This window comes from Oncorhynchus keta, chromosome 2 (assembly GCF_023373465.1).
Source record: "Oncorhynchus keta strain PuntledgeMale-10-30-2019 chromosome 2, Oket_V2, whole genome shotgun sequence".
Taxonomy (NCBI): domain Eukaryota; kingdom Metazoa; phylum Chordata; class Actinopteri; order Salmoniformes; family Salmonidae; genus Oncorhynchus; species Oncorhynchus keta.
This window is the reverse complement of record NC_068422.1, coordinates 22,541,595-22,564,238: the sequence shown is the minus strand read 5'-3', so window position 1 is coordinate 22,564,238 and position 22,644 is coordinate 22,541,595. Positions and strand designations below refer to the sequence as shown.

The 22,644-nt window shown below is 43.3% G+C and overlaps 1 protein-coding gene across 1 annotated transcript; it reads left to right on the top strand.

Moving 5' to 3' along the window:
- Nucleotides 1-2,577: 2,577 nt before the first annotated feature.
- Nucleotides 2,578-17,310, top strand: timp2a (TIMP metallopeptidase inhibitor 2a). The gene is made up of 5 exons (XM_035793059.2): nt 2,578-3,030; nt 11,811-11,911; nt 12,012-12,120; nt 12,748-12,872; nt 14,657-17,310. The coding sequence occupies exons 1-5, from the start codon at nt 2,901-2,903 to the stop codon at nt 14,852-14,854; spliced, it is 663 nt and encodes a 220-aa protein (XP_035648952.1). The 5' UTR covers nt 2,578-2,900; the 3' UTR covers nt 14,855-17,310.
- The last annotated feature ends 5,334 nt before the right edge of the window (nt 17,311-22,644 follow it).

The window sequence follows — 22,644 nt, the reverse complement described above, 5'->3', positions numbered from 1 at the left end:
GCAAAAGCTATGGACAATGAAACAATTTTATCGATGGAAATTTGAATGCAGAGATACCCTGACGAGATCCTGGAGCCCATTGTCGTGCCATTCATCCACCACCATCACCTCATGTTTCAGCATGATAATGTATGGCCCCATTTCACAATGATCTGTACATAATTCCTGTAAGCTGAAGACGTCCCAGTTCTTCCATGGCCTGTATACTTCACCAGACATGTCACCCATTGAGCATGTTTGGGATGCTCTTGATCAATGTGTACGACAGCGTGTTCCAGTTTCCACCAATATCCAGGAACTTCGCAAAGCCATTGAAGAGGAGTGGGAGAACATTCCACAGGCCACAATCAACAGCCTGATCAGCTCTATGCGAAGGAGATGTGTCACAACACATTAGGCAAATGGTGGTCACACTAGATACTGACTGGTTTTCTGATCAACAACCCTACCTTTTTCTTAAGGTATCTGTGACCAACAGATGCATATCTGTATTCCATAGATTAGAGCCTAATGAATTTATTTCAATTGAGAAATGTCCTTATATGAACTGTAACTCATAAAATCTTTGAAATTGTTGCATGTTGTGTTTATATTTTTTTTCAGTGTATTATCAGCTATGTACAGTGTTTTACCAATGTACAAATAGTTATAGTACGAATAGTGGGGGAAGATACATTGCCTTTAGAAAGTATACACGCCCCTTGTTACAGCCGGAAAAATAATAATAATTAAAAACATCAAGCGCTATGATGAAACTGGATCTCATGAGGACCACCACAGGAAAGGAAGACCCTCTGCTGCAGAGGATAAGTTCATTAAAGCTACCAGCCTCAGAAATTGCAGCCCAAATAAATGCTTCACAGAGTTTAAGTAACAGACACATCTCAACATCAACTGTTCAGAGGAGACTGCGTGAATCAGGCCTTATGATTAACTTGAGATGGTGTGTCACTGGTCTACCTACACACAATACACCATAATGTCAGAGTGGAATTTGTTTTTAGAAATGTTTACAAATTAATAAAAAATGAAAAGCTTAAAAGTTTTGAGTCAATAAGTATTCTACCCCTTTGTTATGACAAGCCTAAATAAGTTAAGGAGTAAAACTTTGCTTAACAAGTCAAATAATAAGATGCATGGACTCACTCTGTGTGCAACATACAATTATCTGTAAGGTCCCTCAGTCGAGCAGTGAATTTCAAACACAGATTCAACAACAAAGACCAGGGAGGTTTTCCAATGCCTCACAATGACAGGCACCTATTTATAGACGGATAAAAATAAAAAACAGACATTGAATATCCCTTTGAGCATGGTGAAGTTATTAATTACACTTTGGATGGTGTATCAATACATCCAGTCACTACAAAGATACAGGCCTCTTTCCGAACTGAGTTGCTGGAGAGGAAGGGAACCGCTCGGGATTTTACCATGAGGCTAATGGTAACTTTTAAACAGTTACAGAGTTTAATGGCTGTGTTAGGAGAAAACTGAGGATGGATAAACAACATTGCAGTTGATCCACAATACTAACCTAAATTACAGAATGAAAAGAAGGAAGCCTGTACAGAATACAAATATTCCAAAACATGCATCCCGGTAGGCAATAAGGCACTAAAAAACTGCAAAATATGTGGCAAGGAAATTAACTTTATGTCCTGAAAACAAAGTGTTATGTTTGGGGCAAAATCAACAACACATCACTGAGTACCGCTCTTCATATTTTCAAGCATGGTGGTGGCTGCATCATGTTATGGGTATGCTTGTCATCGGCAAGGACTAGGGAGTTTTTTAGGTTAAAAAGAAATGGAATAGAGCTAAGCACACTCCCAGAGGAAATCCTGGTTCAGTCTGCTTTCCAACAGTAACTGGGAGACAAATTCACCTTTCAGCAGGACACTAACCTAAAGCACAAGGCCAAATATACACTGGAGTTGCTTACCAAGATGACATTGAATGTTCCTGAGTGGCCTAGTTACAGTTTGGACTAAAATTGGCTTGAAAATATATGGCAATACTTGAAAATGGCTGCCTAGCAATGAGCAACAACCAACTCGACAGAGTTTGAAGAATTGTAAAAAGAATAATGTGCAAATATTGTACAATCCAGGTGTCTAAAGCTCTTAGATGTACCCAGAAAGACTCAGCTGTAATCACTAGCAAAAATGATTCTGACATGTATTGACTCAGGGGTGAGAATACTTCTGTAAATTATAAATTAGATATTTATGTATTTCATTTTCAATAAATTTGCTAAAATGTAAAAAAAAAAGAAGACTTTGTGAGAGAGTATATATATCTCTGTGCTCCGTTTTGTCTGCCTTTTTAATTAGATTTTAATAATAGGGTGTTGTGGGTTGATGAGTGAGATAACAAAAATGTAATCAAAATGTGGAATAAGTCAAGGGGTCTGAATATGCTGATAACGTCAGCAGCAGCTACAGACGGAGAAGAGGGATGTGATTCAGAAGAGAGAATATGAGAAGAGGAAAACTTTGAACGTAGGGCTTCAGCGCCTACCACAGGACGAATCGTTACCGAGGGGGGAGGAGTCCAACATGCAGCAGCCTTTAAAAGTCATCTGATCCCGAAAGGAAGAGCAACAGACTCCAGTGAACAGTCGCACTGTTCGACAGTGCATCAGCGGTTCCTTCACGACGTTCTGAAGGTGGATTTTCGTTTCCTCCTGCGCAGAACTGCTAAACTGCGTGTGGGGACCCAGGACCTGCGGTCTTCTTCCGTTATTCTTGTCATTGGTCTCGGAGCAACACACTCATTGTAGTTGTACTCACACACAGATCGCCTACGCACACAGACAGCGCTCAACGGATTTCACTCTCAATAGGGACACTTTACCCCCCCCCCCGCATTTCAAAGGAAGGTAAACAACGCGGGAGAAAATGGCGTTGTCAATTAACGGCGTCCTCTGTACGCTGACCGTACTGATTTTGTGGCGGGCAGAGGAGCTAGTGGAAGCTTGCAGCTGTGCACCCGTGCATCCGCAACAGGCTTTCTGTAACGCGGACGTTGGTAAGTGATTGACAGGCTACGCCCTCACGTGTACCTTCTGTTGTTGCGTCATTACTATAGCCTCTGTCAAGAAGTCTGGTCCTTTAAAGGTGTGCTTGCCAGTTCTGTCTGTTTTCCCAAAGTCACTACACTGGTGGCAGAGTTGGTCACTTCTTCAGGGTCTTACTCATTATTAGAAAAAGTTTGTTCCAAATCGGATGTCAGGTACTATATTTATTGAATATGTTAAATCATTTAAATTAAAATTGCCAATTTGTGTCCAATCAATTAGCTTGATGTCTCATCAAATGATATTAAAACAAGCATAAGGAAACATTTTTGTGTTTAAAAAAAAAAAAAAAAAAAAAACTAATTTCATAACAATCTGAGATGGTTGGTGTCATGGTTTGCTGAAATGACATGGAACCACCCTTTTCCACACTGGCTGTTGACTGATGAGAATTGATTGACCAATTTCCAACCTCAAATGTAAGCAGGAGATGATTAGTAAACTTTGCTTGAGAGATTTGAAGGCTTGCATGGCAATTTTTCTACCTGAATTCTGCAGACATATTGGACAGGGTCTGATAGTAATGCAGAGGTGACACCGGCATGCCATTGTTTCCCCTAGATTGTATTATTATTATTATTATTATTATTATTTGTAGAACTGTGAGAAGCTAATTTCCTGAGTTTTTTTTTAATTTTTTTTTTTTTTTTTTTTTTTTTTTTTACTCCAGTGAATGAAAATGAATGATGCCAACACCAACTATCTATAATCCCGGCCCAAAAAATGAGCCCAATATTGGCAAAAAAAAAATGATTAAGGCTCTTAGCCTGTACATGGCACCATACAATATTATCAGGTATTATCAGGTAGGTGTGTTATTATATGTATGTATAATGTATATGAAATAAGCAAGGTTTTTTTTCTGGATCAAAGGGGCTACTTTCCTGCAATTCTACACATTTTGCCATGGCTAATTCTGGGTTCTTATGCTCAAACAAAATCAATTGGTTTCATTGCTTGAGCTTTTTCTGGGGTGATTTCAAGTTATCGAAGATTGAATGATTGACCTTATTTTTTTAATCATTTCTACAAACTTTGTCTGGTCTCTTAAGTGTACACTGAAAGTGTTTTTACATCCCAAAAAGTTATATTAAACAAATTATTTTTTTATTTATATATTAGTACCAGTCAAGTTTGGCCTCACCTACTCCATTCAATGATTTTTCTTTTATTTTTACTATCATTCTACAATGTGGAAAATAGTGAGTACATCAAAACTAGTAAATAACACATATGGAATCATGTAATAACCAAAAAAGTGTTAAACAAATCAAAATATATTTGAGACTCTTAAAAGTAGCCACACTTTGGCTTGATGACAGCTTTGCACCTGAGGCATTCTCTCAACCCGCTTCATGAGGTAGTCACCTGGAATGCATTTGAATTAACAGGTGCCTTGTTTAATTTGTGTAATTTCTTTCCTTAATGCATTTCATCCAATCAGTTTTTTTTGTTGTGACAAGGTAGGTGTGGTATACAGAAGATGGCCCTATTTGGTAGAAGACCGTCCATTATTATGGAACAGTTCAAATAAGCAAAGAGAAATTACAGTCCATCATTGCTTTGAGACATGAAGGTCAGTCTGGAGAAACTTTGAACATTTCTTCAAGGGCAGTTGCTAAAACCATCAAGCCCTATGATGAAACCGGCTCTCATGAGGACCGCGACAGGCAAGGATAACCCAGAGTTACTTCTGCTGCAGAGGAGAAGTTCATTAGTTACCAGCCTCAAGTTGCAGCCCAAATAAATGCTTCACAGAGTTCAAGGAACAGACACATGTCAACATTAACATTTCAGAAGAGACTGTGTGAATCAGGCCTTCATGGTCAATTTGCTGCAATAAAACCCCTGCTAAAGGACACAAATAAGAATACTTGCTTGTGCCAAGAAATATGAGCAATGGACATTAGACCGATGGAACTCTGTCCTTTGGTCTGATGAGGCCAAATTGATTTTTAATTTATTTTTTGGTTCCAACTGCCCTGTCTTTGAGACGCTAAGTAGGTGAACGGATGATCTCCCCATGTGTGGTTCCCACCATGACGCATGAAGGAGGTGTGATGGTTTGCGGTTTGCGCTTAGTGGGACTATCATTTGTTTTTCAACAGGCAATGACCCAACACACCTCCAGGTTGTGTAAGGGCTATTTCACCAAGGAGAGTGATGGAGTGCTGCATCAGATGACCTGGCCTCCACAATTACCTGACCTAAACCCAATTGAGATGGTTTGGGATGAGTTGGACTGCAGAGTGAAGGAAAAGCAGCCAACAAGTGCTCTGCATATGTGGGAACTCCTTCAAGACTGTTGGAAAAGCATTCCAGGTTGAGAGAATGCCAAGAGTGCAAAGCTGTCAAGGCAAAAGGTGGCTACTTTGAAGAAAAGCAAATAAAAATATATTTTGTTTGAACCGTTTTTATTTTTTTGGTTACTACATGATTCCATATGTGTTAGTTTTGATGTAGAAAATAGTCAAATTTAAAAACTCCTTGAAAGATTAGGTGTGTCAACTTTGACTCTGTGCGCACACATACATTCACACACTCATCTCAAGCTCTGCTAGAGCTTCCACTGTCAACTAAGTGCTGTTATTGTGAAGTGGAAACGTCTTACACAAGCTCACAGAACGAGACTGCCGAGTGCTGAAGCGCGTAAAAGTGTCTGTCCTCGGTTGTCACACTCACTACCGAGTTCCAAACTGCCTCTGGAAGCAATGTCAGCACAAGAACTGTTCATCGGGATCTTCATGAAATTTGCTCGCCGCCATTGGACTGGATCATTGACGGAACACTTAATGCAACAGCATACAATGACATTCTAGACTATTCTGTGCTTCCAACTTTGTGGCAACAGTTTGGGGAAGGCCTTTTCCTGTTTCAGCATGACAATGCACCCGTGCTCAAACCGAGGTCCATACAAATGGTTTGTCGAGATCGGTGTGGAAGAACTTGACTTGCCTGCACAGAAGCCATGACCTCAACCCCATTGAACACCTTTGGGATGAATTGGAACACCATATCGCCCAACATCAGTGCCTGACTTCACTAATGCTCTTGTGGCTGACTGGAAGCCAGTCCCTGCAGCAATGTTCCAACATCTAGTGGAAAACCTTCCTAGATGAGTGGAGGTTGTAATGGCAGCAAAAGGGGGGACAAATATCATATTAATGCCCATGATTTTTGGAATAAGATGTTTTTGCAGGTGTCCACATACTTTCTTTTTTTTTTTTTTTTGTGTGTGTGGCAGCAACAATTTAGCAGTGGTGGTGAGCTGCTGCTAAAATAATACAGGGGAAACACTGCACAGAGTCCCCTGTGAGTTTACAGTGCTTCAGCGTCTGCTGTGGGGCTTGGAGTATTGCCTGGTTTGTGGACGTGGCACAGCAGGATGAGAGGAAGACATAAAGAGCGAGCAAGGGAGGATAAGATGGATAAGTAGGTTAGTATAAATTCTGCTTTAGAGTCCCTCTAAGAACTACAGTCTCACACAAGTCCTCTCTCTCTCTTTCTATCCTCCTTTCTTCTTTCCCTCCTTCCTCTGAGGGGTGTAGCTGCGAGGAATGACAGGAATGTTCCTGGGGTTTTCCCGCTCCGCACCAGACTAATGCAGTGGGACAGCAACAGACCACTTCAAAGAGATTCTGCTGGGGAAAAACTGGTTGTCAACGTTGTTTCCACGTCACTTCAGCAACAAAAATAAATACAACGTTGAATCAACGTGAAAAAGATTGGAGTTTCAAGAAGTCATCAACATAAGGGAATTGCTTTTTTTTTTTTTTTGACATGGTGACATTTGTTGAATTCAAGTTAGTTGACAACTTAACCAAATGTACACTGATCAAAAATATGAAGTCAACATGCAACAATGCCAGAGATTTTTTTACGGAGTTACAGTTCATATAAATCAGTCAATTTTAAATGAGTTCATTAGGCCCTAATCTATGGATGTCACATGACTGGGAATAGATACCTTAAGGTAGAGGTGTGGATAAGAAAACAAGTCGGTATCTGGTGTGACCACAATTTGCCTCATGCAGCATGACACATCTCCTTCTTGATCAAGCTGTTGATTTTAGGCTGTGGAATGTTGTAGAACTCTTCAATGGCTGTGCGAAGTTGATGGATATTGGCGGGAACTGGAACACACTTGTACACGTTGATCCAAAGCATCCCAAACCTGCTCAATGAGTGATGTGTCTGGTAATTATGCAGGCCATGGAAGAACTGGGACATTTTTAGCTTCCAGGAATTGTCTATAGATCCTTGCGAAATGGGGCTGTGCATTATCATGCTGGAACTTGAGGTGACGGCAGCGGATGAATGGCAAACCAATGGGCCTCAGGATCTCGTCATGATATCTCTGCGCGTTCAAATTGCCATTGACTAAAATGCTATTGTGTTCATTGTCCGTCGCTTATACCTGCCCCTTACATAACCCCAGCGCCACCATGGTGCATTCTGTCCACCAATGTTGACATCGGCTAACCGCTAGCCCATATAATGCCATACATGTTGTCTTCCATATACCTGATGCAGGTAGTCTAGCGGTTAAGAGCGTTGGGCCAGTAACCGAAAGGTCGCTGTTTCCATGAGCCAACTAGGTCAAAAATCTGCACTTAATCATAATTGCTCTGGATAAGAGTGTCTGCTAAATGACTAAAATGTACATTTTTGAACTGTGATTCATCCATGAGGAGCATGCGTCGCCAGTGTGCCAATGGCCATCGAAGGTGAGCATTTGCCAAATGAAGCGACAGTCACTTACGACACCAAATTGCATTCAGGTCAAGACCCTGGTTAGGACAACAAGCAAGCAGATGCGCTTACCTGAGACAATTTCTGACAGTGCAGAAATTCTTCAGTTGTGCAAACCCACGGTTTCATCAGCCGTCTGGGTGACTGGGCTCCGACAATCCCGCAGGTGAAGAAGCTGGATGTGGAGGTCCTGGGCTGGCGTGGTTACAAGTGGTCTGCGGTTGTGAGGCCAGTTGGACGTACTGCTAAATTCTCTAAAACGACGTTGGAGGGGGCTTATGGAAGATTCAATTCTCTAGCAAACACTCTGGCGGACATTCCTGCAGTCAGCATGTCAATTACACAATCTCTCAACTTGTGGCATTGTGTTGTGGCAACTGCACATTTTTATAGTGACCCTTTCTTGTCCCCAGCACAAGGTGCACCTGTGTAAACATGCGGTTTAATCAACTTCTTGATATGCCACACCTGTCAGGTGGATGACTTATCTTGGTAAAGGAGAAATTCTAACTAACACGGATGTCATTTTATTGGTCACGTGTTAAGCAGATGATATTGCGGCGAAATGCTTGTTTTCTAGCTCCAACAGTGCAGTAATATCTAACAATTCCTTTACTTTGTGTGTATTAAGAATGTATAAATATTTGGCCAAGTAATGTCAGAGCTGCATAGACTAAGATACAGTATATACATATGAGATGAGTAATGCAAAATATATAAACATTATTAAAGTGGCCAGTAATTTCAAGTCTAGGCAGCAGCCTCTAATATGCTTGTGATGGCTATTTAACAGTCTGATGGCCTTGAGCTAGAAGCTGTTTTTCAGTCTCTCGGTCCCAGCTTTGATGCACCTGTACTGACCTCGCCTTCTGGATGATAGCGGGGGGGAACAGGCAGTGGCTCAGGTTGTTGTCCTTGAACTTTTTGGTCTTCTTGTGACATTGGTTGCTATAGGGCAGGTAGTTTGTCCCCAGTGACGCGTTGGGCAGACTGCACCATCCTCTGGAGAGCCCTGCGGTTGGGGGCGGTGCAGTTGCCTTACCAGGCGGTGATACAGCCCAAGAGGATGCTCTCAATTGTGTATCTGTAAAAGTTTTAGGTGCCAAGCCAAATTTCTTCAGCCTCCTGATTGTAATCAAATTTGTGGATAAAATCTCAGCGAAATAATCTTTTTATGCGTATGTAACCAACCCTTTACGTTGCGTTTAAAAAATATATATTTTTCAGTGTAAATCAAAACTAGTCATTGAAATTACGTCTCTGCCCAGTGAGATGGGTGCTGTGCACACACTACTGTACAGACATACAGTACACACACATTTCTTTGTAGTGTATGCATCTCTTTCTCTCTCTAATGCATTGATCTGGCAGATTATAACATCTGGCTGTCAGTTTTGGGTACACAAAAGAAAAAAACAAAGTTAAGGACTTCTCACATGCATGGTATCCATGGAAATGGCACAAACTTCCTCCCATCCTTCTGACCATTCCCTCTATGATCATCTTTCTCAGTGGTGCAGCGGTCTAAGGCACTGCATCTCAGTGCTAGAGGTGTCACTACAGACCTTTGTTCGATTCCAGGCTGTATCACAACCGGCTGTGATTGGAGCTACCATATGGCGGCGCACAATTGGCCCAGCGTTGTCCGGTTTGGCCGGGGTAGGCCGTCATTGTAAATAAGAATTTGTTCTTAACTGACTTGCCTCGTTGAATTTAAATAAAAACACACACTATTGACTTACAGGGTGGGATCCTCTGACTCTTCTTCAGAATCCCAGTGTCCTGGTCATTTTGAGCATACGTACATACCTCTTAGTGTAGCAGTCCCACCAAGCTCATCAAAATGAGTTAAACTGCAGTGGGAGGCCAAGAATATGCTTAAGCTATGCTCCCGTCCATATTCAGAGGAAATAAGAAAAGGGAGAGGATGGTATGATAGGATGTGTACTACGCCAGTTGACAGAACACTGAGTCTGTATCCTCTGCAGCCCACACACATTCAGAGTAGTGGCACTAACAGCTAAGTGATTAACATCTGTTCCTGGTGTCACACCTCCCTGCTTCCATGTCGAACTTTTAGGCAGATTTGATTTATTATGTTTATTTGGACCGGGACAATGTACAACAAAAGCATCACTCCGAAGTGAGAACTCACTGGACACATGCCTATTCTACCTTGGTTCAGTGTAATTGAATTGAAATTACACGGAAACAATGTTGAATCAACCAGGGGGAAGTGACTCATTGCACCAGATTTATTTTACATCTTTATTCCCTGGGAAAGACAGGGGACTTCCCAGCCTGCTCCAGCAGGGGCTGGGAAGGGAGAGGCCATGTCACCCCGTAGAACCACTGCTCTGATGGGGAGAGAGATGGGGTGTGGTGGAGGGAGGGTTGGGTGAACTCAGGATGGTTTTCATGGAAAGACATTGCTTAGTGCTGGGATGTATAAGTAATTCTGCATAGCTATGATTGTGTTTTTTTTTTTTTTTTTTAACCTCTTAGCTTTCTCTGCTACCCTAGAGTTTCTGCTGCACTCAACACGGTGCGCCTATGACCTAGTTAAGAAATCGCAAACGGGGGAAATGGTGCCTATTTAGGAAAACAACATATTTCCTGCAAAAGTCGTTAAACAGGCAGCAGTCCTGAATCACTTTTACATTTTAGCAGACGCTCTTATCCAGCGTGACTTACAGGAGGGTTGAGTGCCTTGCTCAAGGGCACATCGGCAGATTCTTCACCTAGTCAGCTCTGGGATTTGAACCTGCGTCCTTTCGGTTACTAGTCCAATGCTCTTAACTGCTATGCTACCTGCCGCCCCTACACTTTTACCCTGAGCTGAGCGTTCTCTCTAGGGCTGGGAATTGATAGGGACCTCATGATACGATATCACAATACTTAGGTGCCGATACAATATGTATTGCTATTCTCACGATTCTATATGTATTGCTACTCAATACTGTGACTGTATTGTGATTCCATAGTCCAAACAAATTGCTCACTGTATGTCTGCTGCAGAGGGACAAGAGCCACAAATGAGTTTGGATCAGTGATGGAAATGCATAAATACTGCAGCCAACTAGCGCAAAAATAATATTGCCACATTGTCAAAACGATATATCTTGTCAAATAATATCCCGATATGTGATTGTTTCCCCCAAAAATGTAGCACTAGTTCTCTCTACACAGTTGTATACCCAGGGTCCTTAATGCTCATTAGCCTCTGGACCTGAATGAGGTCAGGAAAACTCCCTGGAATGCAGGAGAGGGAGCCAGCCAGGTACACCACTGGCGTGTGTTTTGCATCAGCCTCAGTCAGCGCCATGTGTATGAACTTGAAGTGGTTACATGTGCAGAAAAGCATGCGAAAGAGAGCGGGGGGAGCAGTGAACCCCTCTGTATTTGTCTGTTCCATGCCATAAAGAGAACCCAAGGGTGTAGAGCAATGGCAGTCACCCCTGTGGAGTCTCTCTGGTGATTTTATGTTATTGCTCATATTTTCCATTCCCTTCCCATAGCTGAAGCATGATGTAGTCTGAGAGTTCTTTAACACACACACAGGAACTACAGCTCGTTCACACTTTCTGTCCTCTATCCTTCAGTGTCCCTATATTGTGTCCTCTGATTTCTTTCTCTTGCTGTCCCTGTCTCTCTTGCGTGCTCTCTCTCCTTGATAATGTGCCTCAATCACTCCCTTGTTTCAGTGAAGCACACATCCCTCCCTGCCAATATGTGCTAACAAATCGTGATGTGGAATGCTACTGGCAGCTAGTTCACAACCTGAAACAGTCAAAACAAAGTTGTTTTGACTCACTGTTGGGGTTTATTGATGTAGGAACTACAAGCTGCTGTTTAGGCTGCCTGGGCTCCATCTGCAGGTGGTTAATGAGCTGTACTGTTGAGGGAAGTATTCAAACAGAAGCTTTGTTTTGTGTGTATTCTTGATGTCCTCTGACCCCATATCTCTGTCTCCCTGCAGTGATCCGAGCGAAGGTGGTGGGGGAGAAGGAGGTGGATACTGGGAATGATATCTATGGGAACCCCATCAAGAGGATCCAGTATGAGGTCAAGCAGATCAAGGTGAGAATACATCCATGAACTTTAACCCCCCCCTGACCTGGGGTTGTTAGATCTAAGACCTGTGTTCATCTAACCCCTTACCTGTTATATTGTGTTGTAGATGTTTAAGGGTCCTGACCAGGACATTGAGGCGATCTTCACTTCACCGGTCTCTGCTGTGTGTGGTGTTACCTTGGATACTAGCGGCAAGAAGGAGTACCTAATATCCGGTAAGGCTAGTCATCTGACCTGACCAGACACTGATGACATGGCGTAATCTCCCTCCGCTGTGTGCTAGAAGTAGTCTGATCCCAGAGCTGTTTGTTTTCTTGTCTCTACTCCTAAGGTTATTGGTATTACAATGACCATAGGAATTGGCAAGACGGCACAAACAGATCTGGGATGAGGCTATGCTAGATGGTGCTGAGTGAGCACAACTGGAGTAGACATACAGAGGGGCATTAGATCATGCACGCTCTGGTTTCCCTACACACACACTCAGCTTAATTACAGGGAACACCAGAACAGGAACTGCTGAGGCTAGCGTTTTCCTCCTTCTGGATTCTTTAGGACTCCGGACGGACCTCAGTATGGTGAAAACCATTTTCTGTCCGACAAGCATTCCAACAACTCACCCCTCTTGTCCCTCACCACCTCTTCTCCATTTTCTTATCGCTGTCTGCCCCGATCTATGGGGGGGGGGGGCTTGTAAAAGAGAAGCTGCTGTCTGATTTCAGTGACTCAGTTATCACGTTTCAGAACCACATCTGTTGTTGCTGTTCTCCTTACCCCGTCCCCCCCACCCCCCCACCTCGCTCTCAACCTCCTTCTCTTTCTCCCTCTGTTGCTCCCTGTAGGCAAGGTGGAGGCAGGTGGGAAGATGCATGTGACCCTGTGTGACTACATAACGCCCTGGGAGTCCATGAGCCCCACTCAGAAGAAGAGTCTGACTCAGCGCTATCAGATGGGCTGTGACTGCAAGGTAGGGAGGTGGTGGGAAGCAAGGAGTAATGTGGAAGGGGTAGATGGCTAGGAAAACCAATCTTAAAGGCCTAGTGCAGTCAATTATGTTTCCCTGTGTTTTCTATCCTAGTTTCATCAGCTGTTGTACAACTTCTTTTTTTTATCAGTTATTTCCTGATTTTTGTATTTTCAACCAGCAACTATCTAGAGGTCATAAAATTTGATCTGATCTTCATCAAGGTCACAACAATAGACAGACTGCTTAAGCTAATAACACAAACAATTACACGTGTTCATGTCTTTATTGAACACAGTGTAAACATTCACAGTGCAGGATGGAAAAAGTATGTGAACCCTTGGATTTAATAACTGGTTGACCCTCCTTTGGCAGCAATAACCTCAACCAAATGTTTTCTGTAGTTGCGGATCAGACCTGCACAACAGTCAGGAGGAATTTGGGACCATTTCTCTTTACGAAACTGTTTCAGTTCAGAAATATTCTTATGATGTCTTGTGTGAACTGCTCTCTCGAGGTCATGCCACAGCATCTCAATCGGGTTGAGGTCAGCACTCTGACTGGGCCACCCCAGAGGGCGTATTTTCTTCTGTGGAAGCCATTCTGTTGTTGATCTACTTCTGTGTTTTGGGTTGTTGTCCTATTGCATCACCCAATTTCTGTTGAGCTTCAATTGGTGGACAGATGGCCTAACGTTCTCCTGCCAAATGTCTTGATAAACTTGGGAATAAATGTCTGTCTGATAGAAATCTGTTCTGAGGCAGAAAGCAGCCCCAAACCATGATGCTCCCATCCACCATACTTTACATTTGGGATGAGGTTTTGATGTTTGTGTGCTGTGCCTTTTTTCTCCACACATGGTGTTGTGTGTTCCTTCCAAACAACTCAACTTTTTCATCTGTCCACAGAATATTTTGCCAGTTGCGCTGTGGAACATCCAGGGGCACTTTTGCAAACTTCAGACTTGCAGCAATGTTTTTTTTGGACAGCAGTGGCTTCTTTTCCGTGGTGTCTTCCCATAAACACCATTCTTGTTTTACGTATCGTAGACTCGTCAGATGTTAGCATGTTCCAGAGATTTCTGTAAATCTTTAGCTGACACTCTAGGATTCTTCTCAACCTCATTAAGCATTCTGCGCTGTGCTCTTGCAGTTCTTTGCAGGATGGCCACTCCTAGGGAGAGTAGCAACAATGCTGAACTTACTCCATTTATAGACTATTTGTCTTTCTGTGGACTGATGAACAGCAAGGCTTTTAGAGATAATTTTGTAACCCTTTCCAGCTTTATGCAAGTCAACAGTTCTTAATCTTAGGTCTTCTGAGATCTCTTTTGTGCAAGACATGGTTCACATTAGCTATTCACAAGAAGCATTGTCTAACTTAAATTGTTTTTTTTTTTTATATGGCAAGGAAGCTCTAACCAACATCTTCAATCTTGTCTCATTGATTGAACTCCAGGTTAGCTGACTCCAATTAGCTTTTGGAGAAGTCATTAGCCTAGAGGTTCACATACTTTTTCCAACCTACACTGTGAATGTATTTTTCTTGTCTATATTGAATACACAATTTAAACAATTTTGTTTTTAGTTTAAGCACACTGTTTGTCTATTGTTGTGACTAAGATGAAGATCAGATCAAATGGACTAATTTATGCATAAATCCAGGTAATTCCAAAGGGTTTACATACTTTTTCTTTCCACTGTATTTTTGCCCATTTTAAATGGAGATCTATTACAGTAAGGTACTTGGTCCTTTTAACCTGTGTGTCTGTCTCGCTCTCTGTGTAGATTGTGCGCTGCCCCTCCCTGCCCTGTGCCATTTCTGCTCCAGAGGAGTGTCTGTGGACAGACCTGATGATAGAGAAGCAGGTGCACGGTCGCCAAGCTAACCACTACACCTGCGTCAAGAGGGCCGATGGCTCCTGTTCCTGGTATCGCGGTGTGACTCCACCCAAGAAGGAGTTCCTGGATATCGAGGACCCCTAGTCACTTTCTGCCCCTACCCCCTTCCAGCTGCCCACTGCACAACCTGATTAAAGAATAATGTTTCTAAACATTTCATGAAATATTAGGGGAGAAAATAAGTTCTGTGTGAGAGGACAACATTAATTTGATACACATATAAAATATAACGAGGAGAAGCTGAATGATTTAAGAGAGCTTGGTTAATAATGTACTGGTCCAAAAACAACTCCCAGCTACTACCCCTTGTGTTTGCAGATCTAAAGGGACTGGATATGTTGATAGTATGGTGATGACTCCACCTAGCCCCCTAAATGGTATTTGTCAAATTGCTTACACCCTTCCGGTTCCTTCAGGACTGCAAAACACAGAAGTTTTAGAGGCTAGGGGAAGGAGCTAGACAGGGGCTCAGGATGTTTGTGTAGCTATTTACTGCCACAAGACCTGTCTATACTGGTCGTGTGGTGGTGATGTCACATCCCCCTGAGGCTGGCGTCAGGAAGACAGATAATTTCTTGGTTATGGCAACAGAGCCCAGGTCAAAAGTAGTGCGCTCTCTACCCCTGTCAAACTACCCAGGTTAGAACGACTCCATATCTATTCAATGATGGCTCAACATTACTTATGTTTCCTCATTCTGTTTGATTTCAAAGCCATATTCCAAGATGCCTTTTTTCTTTTTAACTAGTCAAATGCTATTTGTTGCTTCTCATAACCATGCTGTTAGGACCAATCAGATTGATGGTGAGGCGGGACTTCCCAGCTTGTTCTAATAGACATTTGGTAAGAAAGGTGTTTAGTTTTTATAAATAGTTGCATTTCATTTTGTCTGAATAACCAAAGCAGACCAGTCAGACAAATATGGGAACAACAACATTTTAAAAGAACCTTCTAGAATGCATGTCTCTCCGGACCAGTCTATGGCATGTGATAGAGATGGATGCCTATGGTATCACATATTTACCCCCCTCTCTAGATTGCTGTACAGAACCTATGCATGTACTTTTTTCTGTTATTTGCATCATTAGATCTAGAACTAGATTTGCACTTTGAAGAGGAATTCCAGTAAAGACCAAACCATGTGATTCTCTAGTGTTTTTAATATCGTACTGCAGTCAGGCAGACTGTGTATTCCAAATGGCACCCTATTCCCATATAGTGCACTATATGGGCCCTGGTCAAAAGTAGCACTACAAGCCTCACGGGTGGCACAGTGGTCTAAGGCACTGCATCGCTGTGCCACCAGAGATCCTGGGTTCGAGCCCAGGCTCTGTCGTGACCGGAAGGTCTATGGGTCGGTGCACAATTGGCCCAGCGTTGTCCAGGTTAGGGAGGGTTTGGCCGGCAGGGATCTCCTTGTCTCCTCACGCACCAGTGACCCCTGTGGCGGGCCGGGCGCAGTGCACACTGACCAGGTGTACAGTGTTTCCTTCGACACATCGGTGCTTCTGGATTGGATGTGCATTGTGTCAAGAAGCAGTGCAGCTTGGTTTGGTTGTGTTTCTGAGGACCTTCGCCTCTCCCTAGTCCATACGAGAGTTGCAGAGATGAGACAAGACTGTAATTACTAATTGGAGAGAAAAGGGGGGGGGGATTAATAAGTAGCACTACAAAGGAAATGGGATGTCTTATGGGACTCAACCAGACAGCCAGGTCGTCTTAACTGCAGTCAGTTGCATTGCGCAGGTGATCACATCTCACAATGCCTGGAGAAGTGTAACTTCTCAGGAAACCACATCGACATGAAATGGCATCTTCTGAGGTCTGAGATGTATATACATCTGAGGTCTGAGGCACATACTCCTCAGATCTCAGTAGATTGCTATATTATATTAATTTGGTCATAAATTATGATAGAATAACAGAAGCGCAAATTAAAAGTGGAGTTTCCAATTTCAGTACATTTTTGTTTTCCAGTGTTAAATCTATAATTTTTTTTTGTTCCCATCAAGTCTGTCGTTCTCTTTAAAGTGGTGAAAGTCTTCTTGCGCTGGGAGCATGTGAGAGAAAGAATCTCACCAGTGGAGGCTACTGAGGACAGCTCATAACAATGGCTGGAACTGAGTCAATGGAATGACATCAAACACATGGAAACTGTTTGATGTATTTGATCTCATTCTGCCCCAGCCATTACCAAGAGCCCATCCTCTCCAGTTAAGGTGCCACCAACCTCCTGTGAATCTCACCCTTGTATAGATCTAAAGCAGATTGGATGTAATAAGCATGGTGCTCATTCTCTTTCAGAAGGCAATCCCTTGGTAATACCATATTTCTTCTACCTTATCCAATGCTTTGATGTACATGTGCTAAGTCTGTAGGGAAGAGTTGATGGGGTTTTGTGGGTGTAGAGGTGGAGTGTGAAGACAACCAGACTATGCATGTGTTTTGTGTGCTTTGTGTAAGTCCCTTGTGGACGTTCAGCCAATGTACAAAAATATACAACAGTATTATCAAATAAAACCAAACCTTTGAAATAATAACTTTCTTTGTGTGTTTCTGTGCTGTTGGTAGTTATCAGCCCTTGATTTAGTGTTTCCCATGTTGCACCACTAAAGGGTGCTGACTAAATGATTATCGCTGTTTTGGGTCTGAAAATAGAGCCTGCATCCCAAATTGCACGGAGTACTTAAATCACTTTTTCTGGTGAAAGAACTTGGGTGCTGTTTGTTATTCTTGCAGTGGTCAATAATGTGGCCTTATGTTGGAAATGCCATTCTAAATGTATCAGAAGGATTAAAAATGCTAACATAGATTAATACATTTCAATAAATGTTCTTTTTTCTGCTCAGGGAATTGACATTTTGGTGTGAATAAGTTATGTAAATGGTGACTAATCTTGTTGAAAGTGTATGGTGGCTAACATGGAGCTGTCGTCTCACTGGCCAGATTCTAGCCTGGTTCAAATACTACCTCACATTTTATTTTTGTGCATAAAACTCTCCGTTGTACCACAACCGCCAAATGCATCGGACTCAATCATTGCTATTCTCCCTTCTGGGTTGGCTACAAGGCCCTCCTCCACCGCCCTCCCTTTGACAAATCAGATCATGCCTCCATTCTGCTCCTCCCCACTTATAGGCAGAAACTTGGTCTGACAAATCAGAATCTATCCTTCAAGATTGTTTTGATCACATGGACTGGGAAATGTTCAGGGTCACCTCCTGAGAATAGTATCGACATGTACACTGACTTAGTGACTGGTTTAATCAGGAAGTGCTTAGCGAATGTTGTTCCCACTGTGGCAATTAGAACTTAACCAAACCAAAATTCATGGATAGATCAAGGGGCCAGGGTTCCGGTGTTCCGGTCTAGAACAGTTTTGACTGCTCCTACAGTTTTGCTTCGGTACTACAGTTTTAACTGAAAGACAATTTCAATAGACTGTCATATAGAGATGTCAGATTTGACATTTGTGCACTAAACATCGATTGAATTATTCAATTAGTTGTCACAGACAGAATATTTTTCTAGCACTTATAGCCTAAGATATTAGCATTTTATATTCATCCACATGTCTGCCATGTTTTTGGATAACGTGATGTCGTCGCTGATCCCTGTGCACACCAAATGTACATTTGATGTTAGTCCGTATAAACCGGATGCAACCCGGATATAGACAGTCCATGGATTGGTGTATGTGAAAATGAGTAGGTTACCTTGAAAACAACAGGCAGACAGTCTCCAGTATTTATTACACCTCAGTGGGATAGATGGCAGCATGGAGCTGCTAATCAGTCTCACTGTCCAGGTTATAGCCTGGTTCAAATATTACCAAGTTATTTTTGGCAAAAAACTCCTCACAACTGTCAAATGCGTTAAGTGTGAAAAACGTACGTGTGAACAGAGTTTGGCACCCTATATAGGGCTATCGTCAAAAGAAGTGCACTATATAGGTTCTGGAGAGCAGGCTGTTTTAGGGCTCTACTCAATCAGATCCACTTTAGCCGACATCCGCATTGCGGTTGTCCTGGCAGTGTCAGAGGTGGGACTGCATTAGATCTGTTAAAGCCACAAACACCTCCTGGCATTATACCTGAAGCGGACATAGCCTTTGGCAATGAGTCACATTAAGAGAAATCGCATGCAGCGAAGTTCAAACACTGGAATGTAAGATGAAATCTACAGCTCGATTAGGCTTTATTTATTATAAAAAAATGTACTTTACCCCCTTTTCTCCCCAATTTCGATCTTCTATCATCGCTGCAACTCCCCAACGGGCTTGGGAGGCGAAGGTCGAGTCATGCTTCCCCCGAAATATGACCCGCCAAACCACGCTTCTTAACACCCACCTGCTTAACCAGGACTAATGTGTTGGAGTAAACATTGTTCACCTCCTTTTGACAAATCAGATCATGCCTCCATTCTGCTCCTACCCACCTTTAGGCAGAAACTTGGTCTGACCAATCGGAATCTATGCTTTAAGATTGTTTTGATCACGCAGACTGGGACATGTTCTAGGTAACCCTGTGAGAATAGTATCAATACACTGACTCTGTAACTGGGTTAATCAGGAAGTGCATAGTGGATGTTGTTTCCACTGTGACGATTAGATCCAAACCAAAAACTGTGGATAGATGACAGCATTCGAGCAAAACTGAAAGCCGCATTTAACCATGGCAAGGTGACTGGGAACATAAACGTGTACAAACAGAACCAGCTATGACCTCCTTAATTAAGGCAATTGAAGATGAAAACTGACAGTACAGGGACAAAGTGGAGTCAATTCAACGGCTTAGACACGAGACCCAGAAAATCACAGACGCGGGCCCCCATCACTCATGAGAACTGTGTGCTCGGGTTCTCCATGGCTGGCGTGAGTAAGCCACTTTCTTTCATCATCCCATCCTATTCATGCTGCCAGCCCAGACGGCATCCCAAGCTGAGTCCTCAGAGCATGTGCAGAACAGCTGGTTGGAGTGTTTGTGGACATATTCTGTCTCTCCATATCCCAGTTTGTTGTCCCCACTTGCTTCAAGGTGTCCAGCATTGTTCCTGTACCCAAGAAAGTGAAGGTAACTGAATTAAATGACTAGCACTCACTTCTGTCATAATGAAGTGCTTTGCAAGGTTAGTTAAGGACCATATCCCTTCACCAACACTCTAGACCCACTACAATTCGTCCCCACAGATCCACGGACGACACAATCGCCATTGAACTGCACACTGCCCTATCCCACCTGGACAAGAGAAATACTGTACCTATGTAAGAATGCTGTTCATCCACTACAGCTCAGCCTTCAACACCATGGTTCCCTCCAAGCTCATCACTAAGCACAGAACCCTGGGTCTGAACCCCTCCCTGTGAATCTTGTCCTGGACTTCCTGACGGGCCGACCCAAAGTGGTGAAGGTAGGCAACAACACCTCCCCCTCGTTGATCCTCAACATGGGGGACCCCACAGGGGTGTCATGCTCAGCCCCCTCCTGTACTCCCTGTTCACCCATGACTGTGTGGCCACGCACATTTCCAACTCAACCATCAAGCTTGCTGATGACACAACAGTAGTAGGCCTGATTATCAACAACGACGGATCAGCCTACCGGGAGGAGATGCAATAGCCTATCCGTGACACAGATCCGACGAGTTGTGCGTTCCGAGATGCCGTTCTACACACCACTGTTGTACCATTATTTGTCTGTTTATGGTCAGCCAGTTGGTTTGCACAATTCTTGCCATTCTCCTTCAACCCCTCTCATCAACGAGCTGTTTCGTCCACAGGACTGCCGCTGACTATATGTTTTTTTTGTTTGTCGCACCATTCTCGGGAAACCCTACACCCTGTTTGTTGTGCGTTAAAAAAGCCCAGGTAGGCAGCTGTTTATGAGATACTGGATCATACCATGCTCAAAGTCGCTAAGGTCACTCTTTTTGCCCATTCTAACTTTCAATTGAATAGTAACTGAATCCTTTGACGCCTGTCTGCCTGTTTTATATAGCAAGCCATGTGACTCACTGTCTGTAGGAGCGCTCTATTTTTATAAACTGGGTGCTGTACCTAATAAACTGACCAGTGAATGTATGTGTACATTGTACTATCAGTTGGTGAGAGCCTCAAATACCACATTAATTTATACATATCCACTGTAATCCACCTACTGTAATCCACCTAATAAACTGACCAGTGAATGTATGTGTACATTGTACTATCAGTTGGTGAGAGCCTCAAATACCACATTAATTTATACATATCCACATTAATTTATAAATAGTTCCTGTTTTTGTCATGTCTTTGGTCACGTTCACGTGGGTCAAACAAAAACACCATAATGTGCTGCAGCGATGATGTCGTCCCCACAGTGACTGTATGTACATATTCCAACCAGAAGTCATGGATAACAAGCAACATCCGCACTGAGCTAAAGGGTAGAGCTGCTGCTTTCAAGGAGCGGGACTCTAACCCGGAAGCTTATAAGAAATCCCGCTATGCCCTCCGACGAACCATCAAAACAGGCAAAGTGTCAAAACAGGACTAAGATCGAATCGTACTTCACCGGCTCCGATGCTCGTCGGATGTGGCAGGGCTTGCGAACTATTACAGACTACAAAGGGAAGCACAGCCGAGCGCTGCCCAGTGACACGAGCCTACCAGACGAGCTGTATTACTTCTATGCTCACTTCAAGGCAAGTAACACTGAAACATGCATGACAGCATCAGCTGTTCTGGACGACTGTGTGATCACGCTCTCCACAGCCGATGTGAGTAAGACCTTTCAACAGGTCAACATTCACAAGGCCAGACAGATTACCAGGATGTGTACTCCGAGCATGAGCTGACCAACTGGCAAGTGTCTTCACTGACATGTTTTACCTCTCCCTTTCAGAGTCTGTAATACCAACATGTTTCAAGCAGACCACCATAGTCCCTGTGCCCAAGAACACTAAGGTAATCTGCCTAAATGACTACCGACCCATAACACTCACGTCTGGAGCCATAAAGTGCTTTGAAAGGTTGGTCATGGCTCACATCAACACCATTATCCCAGAAACTGTAGACCCACTCCAATTTGCATACAGCCCCAACATATCCACAGATGATGCAATCTCTATTGCACTCCACACTGCCCTTTCACACCTGGACAAAAGGAACACCTATGTGAGAATGCTATTCATTGACTACAGCTCAGTGTTCAACACCATAGTGCCCTCAAAGCTCATCACTAAGCTAAGGACCCTGGGACTAAACACCTCCATCTGCAACTGGATCTTGGACTTCCTGACGGGCCGCCCCCAGCTGGTAAGGTTAGGTAACAACACATCTGCCACAATGATCCTCAATACAGGGGCCTCTCAGGGATAAGTGCTCAGTCCCCTCCTATACTCCCTGTTCACTCATGACTGCATTGCCAGGCACGACTCCAACACCATCATTAAGTTTGCCAATGACACAACAGTGGTAGGCCTGATCACCAACAACAACAACGAGACAGCATATAGGGAGGTCAGAGACCTGGCCGTGTGGTGCCAGGACAACAACCTCTCCCTCAACGTGATCAAGACTAAGGAGATGGTTGTGACTATAGGAAAAGGAGGACCGAGCACGCCCCCATTCTCATCGACAGGGCTGTAGTGGAGCAGGTTGAGAGCTTCAAGTTCCTTGGTGTCCACATCACCAACAAACTAACATGGTCCAAACACACGAAGAAAGTCGTGACAAAACCTATTCCCTCTCAGGAGACTGAACTGATTTGGCATGGGGCCTCAGATCCTCGTAAGGCTCTACAGCTGCACCATCGAGAGCATCCTGACTGGTTGCATCACTGCCTTTTATGACAACTGCTTGGCACTACAGAGGGTAGTGCGTACGGTCCAGTACA